Below are 13,227 nucleotides of genomic sequence, written 5' to 3' on the forward strand. Positions count from 1 at the left end.
GTTCCGTTTCAGTGGGCGTATCCTGGGCCTGGCTCTGATCCACCAGTATCTGCTGGATGCCTTCTTTACCCGCCCGTTCTACAAGGGCCTGCTGCGCATGTGAGTGTCTCAATCAGGCCCCCAGCCAGCAGCTGGCTAGGGCTCCTATTGTCATGAACACGCATTGTTAATAGGTTTTGGTAACACAACCACCATGTCAAATAGCGAGTTATGCTTTAACGTAAAATATTTTATACAAAACTACTGACCTGGTGGAAGGTGAACCGACAGAAGTTGATTAAATGGATTTGGCATTAATTATTCAGTTACCATGCTTTTATTAAGTGGTTGATATACACTCTGGATAAGCACATTCTAAATGACTGAAATGTAAGACTTATTAGTTGTAGAGTTAGGAGTTCAATCTTTGACCTCTATTTACCCTTGTTCTCCTTGTTGACCTTTGACCCCTGCAGCCCGTGTGACCTGAGTGACCTGGAGTTCCTGGATGAGGAGTTTCACCAGAGTTTACAGTGGATGAAAGACAATGACATCGAGGACATGCTGGACCTCACCTTTACCGTCAACGAGGAAGTCTTTGGACAGGTGTGTGTATGCATGATTGTTTTAATGAATATATTGTATGCATGCATCTTCAATGGTTTTTAGACTAAATACACTGCCCTGCATTTGATATTTGACTGTTTGTTGCAATGTGCTGTACTTGTGGCTGAATCCTAACTTCTACTTAAGTCACATTTTTGCTTAGTCATGCATTGATGTCAATGGGAAGGTAGGATTCACCTATCAGTCATTTTAGCTAACATTCCACTCCTTGCCCCTCCTGTCATTTGCCAAAGAGACTGGCCTGTCAGCAATCTCAACGTGCAGCTTGATTTCCACCAGAGTTGCTCGTTGGTTGTTGGAAATAACACTTTCCATGACAATATGTGGGGCCTCGAAATTAGAATTATACATATGACGGATCTTAATGTCACCCCTTTCGTCGCAGGAGGAAAATAATCCTTCAGCAGCAGGATTTGAATGAATATAGAATGTTTAGAGTCGCTTCTGGGGGCAGCTGGAAGCAGTGTTTGTAGGCTACAGTGGGTCTCGTGGGAATTCTTATATTTGTAAGGGGTAGATGCATTTTTCATTAGGGGTAAAACAGTTATTGTTTTATTATATGAATTGTTTATTAATTGCTTTATTTTATTTTCAAGGAAAGCAATAGGTCGAATAAATGATTGGTTGCCTGTGTGGTCTAGCTGTTATAGCCGCTGACCCCGGCACACACATGCCAGAGTTGGCATGGTTGGCCCTTTGAATTTTTGGAGGAACTAGTACTTTTCTAGTTACTCTCTGTGGGTTGTACTCATACTCAAGTAATTTCTGAAGGAAGTAACCTACTTTTCTACTCCTTGACATTTTACCAAATCACTTCAGTTACATTAGATTTTAGTGGTGCAACGGATCACAAAACTCAGGGATCGGATCGCGGTTTTGACTTACGGATCGGTTCATTGTTCGGATCAGCGGGAGAAAAATAGAACTTTGCTTTCCATTTATTACTTAGAGTACACTTAAAGCAAGGAACTTTTTAATGTTTAAATACAAATTTAAAATAAAATATTCTGTTCTCAATTGTTAAATTAAAGTGCAATATGAGGCATGATACCTTCTTCCTTTGAACAATAGTGAATGGAAAAAATTGCCTGTGTCAACATTTAAAAAAAAGTTGAGATAAAGCAAAGCAAACCTGAGCTTATAACTTACAATAAAACATTTTTAAATGAGGAGGATGTCTGGGGAGAGGGTAGACCTCTTTGCAGTCACTATGTTCCCTGCTGTGGAGAATGTCCTCTCACTAGGAACTGAAGTGCCAGGCACAGCCAGGTAGCGTCTTGCTATCATGGCAATGTGAGTGTATTTACACTCATTGCTTTTCTACCATGCCAGTGGATCACCCTCCACTGGAATGCCACTTGCTGCCTTGTAGGATGCCACCTCCTCTTTGATGGTGTTTGCAACATCTTGCCCTTGTCCTTGCTCGCAAAGGTCTCCCCGAAAAGCTCCTTCATGGCCAAATTATTTTGTGGTGGAGATGCCTATTTTGTGAGTCTGCTCCTGTCGGTTCTGTGGCTTGACCCTGCAGAAAAAATGACTTGCTCTATTAAATTAATTATTTATTTTCATATTTCATAGAACTATAATTGTGGCAATAACATTTAAAAGCCAGTATTATTCAAAATCAACAGTGGATGATTCTAATAGCAATAGCATAGACTGAGATTAGTATATATTTATTAACTAATTCACACTTTATTTTTTTTACTTCTTCAGTAGCCACAATCTCAGTGGTGAGATCACTGTATGTCTTCTGGCGTAGGGCAGGGTCTAGGTAAGACAGGGACTTGAACCTTGAATCCAGTGCAGTAGATCTATGAAGGTAGTCCTGTACATTAGGGGGCTTTCTGGGGTTCCGATCCTCTCTAATGGCTGCCTTGACATCTCTTGTGAAGTCTTCCTCACTTGTGACCATGGATTGTACAGTGGTTCCTTCTTTTAAAAGTTGCGAGCTTGCACCGCAGGACTTAGAGGTACCCAGTGTCACAGCTTCATTGCTCCAGACCACCACAAGGGAGAGTTCGAGCACTCATTATGCATTTGGATCCCAAAGGTTTTTAAATGACCAATCATAATGAGTGATGAATTTTGACCCTTGCCTTGTGGCATTCTTCAACAAAGATGGCTGACAAAACATTATGGTGGAACCAGATGTAAGTTGTTATAACGCCATAACGAGTCAGGCAAAAAAAATAGAATTGAGAGGAATATGTTAATGTAGAGACAAAGGTTTGTACTTATTTTGTCCTAAAATGTATTTATGAAAATCACTATTAAGCGAGTTATCTGACTAGCTAACATTAACCAGCTAGCTAGTGTTAGGAGAATTAATGTTTTAGGGACTCCTGAGAACCAACAAACCAGGCTGTCGTCTTGTGGAACAGTGGATGTGCAGAATCTAGCTAGCTAAAGCATTTACTGGAAATTGGTTGTGCAATTGTGTAAGCTTGCCTTGCAATGCAGCTGAAGTAACATAGCTAGCTAACTATTTACTTGCTTATTGTGTAGTGGAGGATAAAAGTAATTGTATGCCTATGGATGTGTAGCTAGCCGATCTGTGTACGTTAGGTTCTGAACTAATATTCATAGTTATAGCACTCATTATGCATTTAGGTCCCAAGATTTTGATATGACCAATCATCGAGTGGTTCCAATGACGAATTTCACACGGGCCACCCATCCCTGGTGACTTCAGCAAAGACGGCTGACAAAACATTACGGGGAAGATAATTTAAGTAATTATAACGTCATAACGAGTCAAGCAAAAAAAATACAATTGAGAGGGATATGTTAGTTAATGTAGAGTCAAAAAGTTAATTTACGAAAATCGCTATTTTAGCAAGTTTTTTTTCCCAGCCATATCCAATACCAGGTGTATCAAACTCATTCATTACAGCGAGCAGGTTTCGAACCCTCAACATTGTAGCCCGAAGTCCAGCTGTAACGGCTCTCCTCTTCGTCTGATGAGGAATAGGAATCATCGGACCAACATGCAGCGTGGTAAGTGTTCATAGTAAATTTAATTCAATAAACTGAATACTGAATGACAAAAAAAAGGGAGTGAACGACAAAACAGTCCTGTAAGGTGAAAAAACAGGAAACAACTACCCACAAACCCAGGTGGGAACAGGCTACCTAAGTATGGTTCTCAATCAGAGACAACGATTGACAGCTGCCTCTGATTTGGAACCATACCAGGCAAAAACATAGAATGCCCACCCCAACTCACACCCTGACCAAACCAAAATAGAGACATAAAAAGGAACTACGGTCAGGACGTGACACCAGCACGCTATCGACTGTGCCCAAATGTATTAATTGGGGTTGGGGCCGATTGTGGCTAAAAACACTATCAATTGGAATCTTTAACATGGAAAGGGGGAAAGGTATTATGATTTGTTATGGTGGAAAATACTTATTTTCCACCATAATTTGCAAATAAATTTGTTAATCCTACAATGTGATTTTTCTGGATTTTTTTTCTTCTCATTTTGTCTGTCATAGTTGAAGTGTACCTATTATGAAAATTGCAGGACTCTAATCTTTTTAAGTTGGAGAACTTGCACAATTGGTGGCTGACTAAATACTTTTTTGCCCCACTGTATATAAAATAACTTAGCCTACCTCAGCAAGTTATGAGGCTTAACAGCCTAGTAGAAGTAGGATATTTTTATTAGGCCTACTTACAATTGCAACTGGTCAAATGTAGAATCCTACATAAAACAATTTAAAGAAAAAAAGTCTGCACGTTCAAACTAAAAAGAGAGCACACATTTGTAATTCCCAAAGTCTAAAAGTAATTGGAAAGGTAGATACAAATGACGTGACATTGTGGTTATAGTAAAGAATGTCCCCATCATGCAAATTATTCCTATTAGCAGGACAATATACTTTTTTATCCAGATGGTCATTGCAAACTTCAGACGGGCCTGGACATGCGCTGGCTTGAGCAGGGGGACCTTGCGTGCGCTGCAGGATTTTAATACAAGACGGCATGGTGTGTTACTAATGGTTTTCTTTGAGACTGTGGTCCCAGCTCTCTTCAGATCATTGACCAGGTCCTGCCGTGTAGTTCTGGGCTGATCCCTCACCCTCCTCATGATCATTGATGCCCCACGAGGTGAGATCTTGCATGGAGCCCCAGACCGAGGAAGATTGACCGTCATCTTGAACTTCTTCCATTTTCTAATAATTGCGCCAACAGTTGTTGCCTTCTCACCAAGCTTCTTGCCTATTGTCCTGTAGCCCATCCCAGCCTTGTGCAGGTCTACAATTTTATGCCTGATGTCCTTACACAGCTCTCTGGTCTTGGCCATTGTGGAGCAGTTGGAGTCTGTTTGAGTGTGTGGACAGGTGCAGTTAATACAGGTAATGAGTGGAGAACAGGGGGCTTCTTAAAGAAAAACTAACAGGTCTGTGAGAGCCTGAATTCTTACTGGTTGGTGGGTGATCAAATACATATGTCATGCAATAAACTGCAAATTAATTACTTAAAAATCATACAATGTGATTTTCTGGATTTTTTGTTTTAGATTCCGTCTCTCACAGTTGAAGTGTACCTATGATAAAAATTACCGACCTCTACATGCTTTGTAAGTAGGAAACACTGCCGATTTTGCAGGTCATCAAATACTTGTTCTCCCCACTGTGTTGACTGAATATAACCAAGTGACGTCTGCTAAATAATCAAGTTAGGTTTCTCCGGAAATAAATCATTCTAAATAACTGACTATTTACAAATTAGTAAGAATGTCTCACCCCATGTTCAAGAATTGCCTTTTTCTCGCTCACTCTAGGTGAAATGAAAACAAAATCTCAAATAGCGTTACTTTTTATCAAAGCTATTATTAATTACTTTAGAATGATATAAAAGCCCCTTAGGATCTGTGAGAATAGCTGAGAATCCTCTAAATGTAATTATTGGCGGAGAGTCACATCATTTAAAAAATATATTTTTAAATATACTGTTAAATGGTGTAGGTCTTATTTATTTAAAGATCCCATCATGCAAATGTTTCCTATTAGCAGGACAATATACTTTTTATAATGGCTACTATTGTGGAAATCCCTCAATTTGCAATGTATTTGATGCTTAAGTACTCTAAAGTGTTACATTTATAACTCAAAACAGCAGCACAGTATTTCTTCATCTATCTTTATGCTTTCGTTAATAACATTTAAAAAAGGACATTCAAATTATGTTTATTTCACTTAATCGCAATATTTGGGTATTGGTTAGACAAGAATTAGAAAATTAGGGTGCAGAAATGGTATGCTCATAGTGTAACCTTTATTTAACTAGGCAAGTCAGTTATGAACTAATGGACTGCGTACTCCTTCCTCGTAAAATAGCCCAGTACTGTACTGCCGACCGTCATTGTCCGTTCCAGCAAGTACCAGTCAAAAGTTTGGACACACCTACTCATTCCAGGATTTTTCTATATTTAAAAAAACAACTATTTCCTACATTGTAGAATAATAGTGAAGACATCACAACTATGAAATAACAACACATATGGAATCAAATTCCTATTTACGTGAACAGCCTACTCCTTCCACCCGGTCTCCCGTCCACAGGACACAGGGATTCTTTAGCTAAATAGCCCAGTACTGTACTGCCTACCGTCACATTGTACAGCACCATATTTTCCGTTCCATTCGAACAGAAACCCAGAGGGTTTTTCATGGAATAGAAACACCATAATATTAATCAAATTAATTAAGCAAGTACCAGTCAAAAGTTTGGACACTTACTCATTCCAGGATTTTTCTTTATTTTTACTATTTTCTACATTGTAGAATAATAGTGAAGACATCACACCAGACATAACACCGGTCTCCCGCATACCCCGCATGCTGTAGTATAGACATGGCCTACTCTCCCTTATGTAAGGAATTAGCCATGTTTACTACAGTATTTATTGTAAACTGCACAGTAACCTAATAAACACATTTCTTTAATAAAATAATGATATTCTTTTAAAATGCTCTTTCAAAGTTGATTTTAGTTATGGATCCATAACGAATTACTATGGAAATAAATATCACTGATTTACAGAAATATTGGAACGAAGTTGTCTAATGAAGACAAACAATTTAGAATCCTCCGATCCTGTAGCCTACTCCCGGCGTCACGTTGTACAGCGCCATAGATACCCTGAGGGTTTTGTTTTTCTCTGAATAGAAACACCATAATTTTAATCAAATTAAGCCAAATTTCTTAATCAACCTCATACTATACAAAAAAGGTTTTAAATTCTCTGTATTCCGTATTGGCATTAACAATCAAATGCTTCTCAAAGATGCCCTCTGGTGGTCAAACTAGCAATTACTTGCAGTAACAGAAAAAAAGGCTGAGAATTAAATGACGTGCCACAGAAAGCTGAGGCAGCACGCAAGGTGTGCCCCAACTTTTAAAGGAGGAACCACTGTAGAATCCTTGTTTTCAGAGGTAGGATCATGGACACAGACGGTGCAGTTTCAGTGCTCAATTTTGATATTTTCCTGTTCACAAAGATCTGGCATGGTCTGCGAGGGGATTTCGTAGCGTGGCTCAAGCATTTTAACAATATTTTTAAGCCTTTTTATTTTCCACAACAGAGTGTGGCCTCATGTCTGCAGCGATTAAACATCCCCAATAGATTTGGTGATGGCTTCAGCCTGATCTGTTGCTGCAGCAAAGGGCCCCTCAGTTGCATGCTCAGTCACCTCCTGTACTCCCTGTTCACTCATGAATGCACGGCCAGGCACGACTCCAACACCATCATTAAGTTTGCTGATGACACAAGTGGTAGGCCTGATCATCAACAACGATGAGACAGCCAATAGGGAGGTCAGAGACCTGACCGTGTGGCGCAAGGACAACCACTTCTCCCTCAATGTGATCAAAACAAAGGAGATAATTGTGGACTACAGGAAAAGGAGGACCGAGCATGCCCCCATTCTCATCGACGGGGCTGTAGTGGAGCAGGTTGAGCGCTTCAAGTTCCTTGGTGTCCACGTCCCCAACAAACTGACATGGTCCAAGCACACCAAGACCGTCGTAGAGACAGCACAACAAAACCCATCAGGAGACTGAAAAGATTTGGCATGGGTCCTCAGATGCTCAAAAAGTTATACAGCTGCACCATCGAGCGCATCCTGATGGGTTGAATCACTGCCTGGCAGAGGTGGGACAAAGTCATTGTTTTACAAGTCACAAGTAAGACTCAAGTCCCAAGTCGAGTCCTAAACAAGTCATAATGTGCTCTTCACCAACTGTAGTACCATTTCATATTTTTAACAAGAGTAATAGTATATTACATTTATGCAAATCATGAATGCTTTTAAAAAATATATATATATTTATTCTTTCCAAATAAACTTTGTATTTACATGGAAATACAGTGCCTTGCGAAAGTATTCGGCCCCCTTGAACTTTGCGACCTTTTGCCACATTTTAGGCTTCAAACATGAATTTTTTTTTAAGTTTTATATTTTGTGAAGAATCAACAACAAGTGGGACACAATCATGAAGTGGAACGACATTTATTGGATATTTCAAACTTTTTTAACAAATCAAAAACTGAAAAATTGGGCGTGCAAAATTATTCAGCCCCTTTACTTTCAGTGCAGCAAACTCTCTCCAGAATTTCAGTGAGGATCTCTGAATGATCCAATGTTGACCTAAATGACTAATGATGATAAATACAATCCACCTGTGTGTAATCAAGTCTCCGTATAAATGCACCTGCACTGTGATAGTCTCAGAGGTCCGTTAAAAGCGCAGAGAGCATCATGAAGAACAAGGAACACACCAGGCAGGTCCGAGATACTGTTGTGAAGAAGTTTAAAGCCGGATTTGGATACAAAAAGATTTCCCAAGCTTTAAACATCCCAAGGAGCACTGTGCAAGTGATAATATTGAAATGGAAGGAGTATCAGACCACTGCAAATCTACCAAGACCTGGCCGTCCCTCTAAACTTTCAGCTCATACAAGGAGAAGACTGATCAGAGATGCAGCCAAGAGGCCCATGATCACTCTGGATGAACTGCAGAGATCTACAGCTGAGGTGGGAGACTCTGTCCATAGAACAACAATCAGTCGTATATTGCACAAATCTGGCCTTTATGGAAGAGTGGCAAGAAGAAAGCCATTTCTTAAAGATATCCATAAAAAGTGTCGTTTAAAGTTTGCCACAAGCCACCTGGGAGACACACCAAACATGTGGAAGAAGGTGCTCTGGTCAGATGAAACCAAAATTGAACTTTTTGGCAACAATGCATAACGTTATGTTTGGCGTAAAAGCAACACAGCTCATCACTCTGAACACACCATCCCCACTGTCAAACATGGTGGTGGCAGCATCATGGTTTGGGCCTGCTTTTCTTGAGCAGGGACAGGGAAGATGGTTAAAATTGATGGGAAGATGGATGGAGCCAAATACAGGACCATTCTGGAAGAAAACCTGATGGAGTCTGCAAAAGACCTGAGACTTTGACGGAGATTTGTCTTCCAACAAGAAAATGATCCAAAACATAAAGCAAAATCTACAATGGAATGGTTCAAAAATAAACATGTCCAGGTGTTAGAATGGCCAAGTCAAAGTCCAGGCCTGAATCCAATCGAGAATCTGTGGAAAGAACTGAAAACTGCTGTTCACAAATGCTCTCCATCCAACCTCACTGAGCTCGAGCTGTTTTGCAAGGAGGAATGGGAAAAAATGTCAGTCTCTCGATGTGCAAAACTGATAGAGACATACCGCAAGCGACTTACAGCTGTAATCGCAGCAAAAGGTGGCGCTACAAAGTATTAACTTAAGGGGGCTGAATAATTTTGCACGCCCAATTTTTCAGTTTTTGATTTGTTAAAAAAGTTTGAAATATCCAATAAATGTCGTTCCACTTCATGATTGTGTCCCACTTGTTGTTGATTCTTCACAAAAAAATACAGTTTTATATCTTTATGTTTGAAGCCTGAAATGTGGCAAAAGGTCGCAAAGTTCAAGGGGGCCGAATACTTTCGCAAGGCACTCTACATGGGTAGCCATGAGAAAAACCCCCCTCCCCCCCCCATAGAAATCGACTATCGAGGATCGCTATTGGGCGCCGTAGGCTTGTACACAATCTCACCACCTTAACACGCACACGCACATTCCCTGTGTGTGGTTACATTAGACTAATGTATGTCAAAGGATTTAGGAACAGCAGTAACATCCGGCAGGATTTAGGCTACCAACTGCATAGCCATTTGTAGCTCAATCTTGGGTGCAATGTTCACGTTCCTGCACTGACTGTGGAGGCTCATTGATTTAACGTTATGTTAGCCTACATACTACACTAACAAAGATATAAATGATATAGCTGTCGGCTATATTTGCAAATTATCGTTCTTTATGCAGCTTCAAATGTCGATCAAAGTTGGAAATTGTTGCACCTCCGTCTAATTTTCTTCCCGCATGTTTTGCAAGTTGCAATCTGTTTTTTGTTGATGCAGCGTAGTCTTTATATCCAAAAATAATAATTTGGGGTATCATCTTTCCAAGGGCTCCATCTGAATTTACCAGCCGACTTTCCTCTGCACTGCCAAACGCACTTTTTTCCTCAGCTGGCACAATTTGATTGGCTGCTTTCCAATTCAAATTGTAATCTGTTAAATGAAGAGTTTATGCGCTGCACCTATTTTTTCATAGCATAATTTTTAATATCTGGGCTTGAGGAGGGTATCAAGTCAGGTCAAGTCAAAAGGCTCAAGTCCAAGTTAAGTCACGAGTCATTGGTGTTCAAGTCAAAGTTGAGTTGCAAGTCATATTTGTGACTCGAGTCCACACCTCTGCTGCCTGGTATGGCATCTGCTCGGCCTCCAACTGCAAGGCACTAGAGGGTAGTGCATACGGCCCAGTACATCACCTGGGCCAAGCTTCCTGCCATCCAGGACCTCTGTACCAGGCGGTGTCAGAGGAAGGCCCTAAAAAAGACTCCAGCCACCCTAGTCATACTGTTCTTTATTGGTCGCATACACATTTGGCATTTATTTGTTACTGCGGGTGTAGCAAAATAATTGCGTTTCTGGCTCCAACAGTGCACTAATATCTAACAATGCACACATATGAAAGTAAAATAATTTAATTAAGAAATATTAGGACGAGCAACATCTGAGTCCGGAGCGTGCGTGCGTGACAGTCAAAAGTTTGGACACCTACTAATTCCAGTTTTTTTTTTTTATGTTTACTATTTTCTACATAGTAGAATAATAGTGAAGACCTCAAAACTATGAAATAACACATATGGAATCATGTGACCAAAAAGTCTTCAACAAATCAAAATACACTGTTCAAAAGTTTGGGGTCACTTTGAAATGTCCTTGTTTTCATACATGAAATTAGTTGCAAAATGAGTAGCAAATATAGTCAAGATGTTGACAAGGCTATAAATAATGATTTTTTTAATTGAAATAATAATTGTCTTTCAAACTTTGCTTTCGTCAAAGAATCCTCCATTTGCAGCAATTACAGCCTTGCAGATCTTTGGCATTTTAGTTGTCAGTTTGTTGAGGTAATCTGAAGAGATTTCACCCCATGTATCCTGAAGCACCTCCCACAAGTTGGATTGGCTTGATTGGCACTTTTTACGTATGGTACGTACTTTTTACGTGCCATACGGTCAAGCTGCTCCCACAATCCGGTGATTGTGCTGGCCACTCCATTATAGACAGAATACCAGCCGACTGCTTCTTCCCAAAATAGTTATTGCATAGTTTGGAGATGTGCTTTGTGTCATTGTCCTGTTGTAGGAGGAAATTGGCTCCAATTAAGTGCTGTCCACCGGGTATGGTATGGAGTGATAGCCTTCCTTCAAGATCCCTTTTTACCCTGTACAAATCTCCCACTTTACCACCACCAAAGCAACCCCAGACCATAACATTACCTCCACCATGCTTGACAGATTACGTCAAGCACTCCTCTGCATCTTTTCATTTTTTTCTGCGTCTCACGAATGTTCTTCGTGATCCGAACACCTCAAACACTTTTTTCCAATCTTCCTGTGTCAAATGTCTGTTCTTTTGTCCATCTTGATATTTTATTTTTATTGGCCAGTCTGAGATTTTGTTTTTTCTTTGCAACTCTGCCTAGAAGGCCAGCATCCCGGAGTTGCCTAGAAGGCCAGCATCCCGGAGTTGCCTTTTCACTGTTGACGTTTTTTGGCAATTTCTCGCATGGAATAGCCTTCATTTCTCAGAACAAGAATAGTAGACTGATGAGTTTCAGAGGAAAGGGCTATATTTCTGGCCATTTTGCGCCTGTAATCGAACCCAAAAATGCTGATGCTCCGGATACTCAACTCGTCTAAAGAAGGCCAGTTTGATTTGCTTCTTTAATCAGCACAACAGCTTTCAGCTGTGCTAACAATTGCAAAAGGGTTTTCTAATGATCAATTAGCCTTTATCATTTTAAAAACTTAGCTAACACAACGTGCTATTGGAATGCAGGAGTGATGGTTGCCGATAATGGGCCTCTGTATGCCTATGTAGATATTCCATTAATAATCAGCTGTTTCCAGCTACAATAGTCATTTACAACATTAACAATGTCTACACTGTCTTTCTGATCAATTTGATATTATTTTAACGGATAAAAATGTGCTTTTAACTATTTCTAAGTGACCTCAAACTTTAGAACGGTAGTGTGTATTTGAGCTTCTTCAAAGTTGCTACCCTTTCTCTCAACCAGCTTCATGAGGTAGTCACCTGGAATGCATTTCAGTTAACAGTTGTGCCTTGTTAAAAGTTAATTTGTGGAATTTGTTTCCTTATTGCGTTTCAGCCAATCAGTTGTGTTGTGACAAGGAGATAGCCTATTTGGTAAAATACCAAGTCCATATTAGGGCAAGAACAGCTCAAATAAGCAAAGAGAAATGACAGTCCAGCATTACCTTAAGACACAAAGATCAGTCAATCCGTAACATTTCAATAACAAAGTTTCTTTAAGTGCAGTCGCAAAAACCATCATGCACTATGATGAAACTGGCTCTCATGAGGACCGCCACAGGAATGGAAGACCCAGAGTTACCTCTGCAGCAGAGGATACATTCAGTAGAGTTACCAGACTCAAAATGCAGCCCAAACAACTTTCACAAAGTTTAAGTAACAGACACATCTCAACATCAACTGTGTGAATCAGGTCTTCATGGTTGAATTGCTGCAAAGAGATGGTTTGGGATGAGTTGGACCACAGAGTGACCGAAAAGCAGCCAACAAGTGCTCAGCGTATTTTTTTACCTTTTATTTAACTAGGCAAGTCAGTTAAGTAATAATTCTTATTTTCAATGACAGCCTAGGAACAGTGGGTTAACTGCCTTGTTCAGGGGCAGAATTACATGTTTAGCTTGTCAGCTCAGGGATTTGATCTTGCAACCTTTTGGTTAGAAGACCAACACTCTAACCCCTAGGCTACCTGCTTCAAGTGGGAACTGCTTCAAGACTGTTGGAAAAGCATTACAGGTGAAGCTGGTTGAGAGAATACTAAGTGTGAAAAGCTGTCAAGGCGAAGGATGGCTACTTTGAAGAATCTAAAATATATTTAGATTTGTTTAACCTTTTTTTGGTTACTACATGATTCCATATGTTATTTCATACTTTTGAT

At 40.0% G+C, this 13,227-nt stretch overlaps 1 protein-coding gene across 1 annotated transcript in view; it reads left to right on the forward strand.

Moving 5' to 3' along the window:
• The window catches only part of LOC139396392 (E3 ubiquitin-protein ligase HECW2-like), a 49,171-nt gene that overhangs the window by 15,662 nt on the left and 20,282 nt on the right, over positions 1–13,227 (forward strand). Inside the window, exons 23-24 of the mRNA XM_071143429.1 lie at positions 1–99; positions 456–585. Of these exons, the coding sequence (XP_070999530.1) occupies positions 1–99; positions 456–585 (229 nt within the window). The remainder of the gene's footprint in view (positions 100–455; positions 586–13,227) is intronic.

The sequence above is a fragment of the Oncorhynchus clarkii genome, chromosome 3 (assembly GCF_045791955.1).
Source record: "Oncorhynchus clarkii lewisi isolate Uvic-CL-2024 chromosome 3, UVic_Ocla_1.0, whole genome shotgun sequence".
Classification (NCBI taxonomy): Eukaryota; Metazoa; Chordata; class Actinopteri; order Salmoniformes; family Salmonidae; genus Oncorhynchus; species Oncorhynchus clarkii.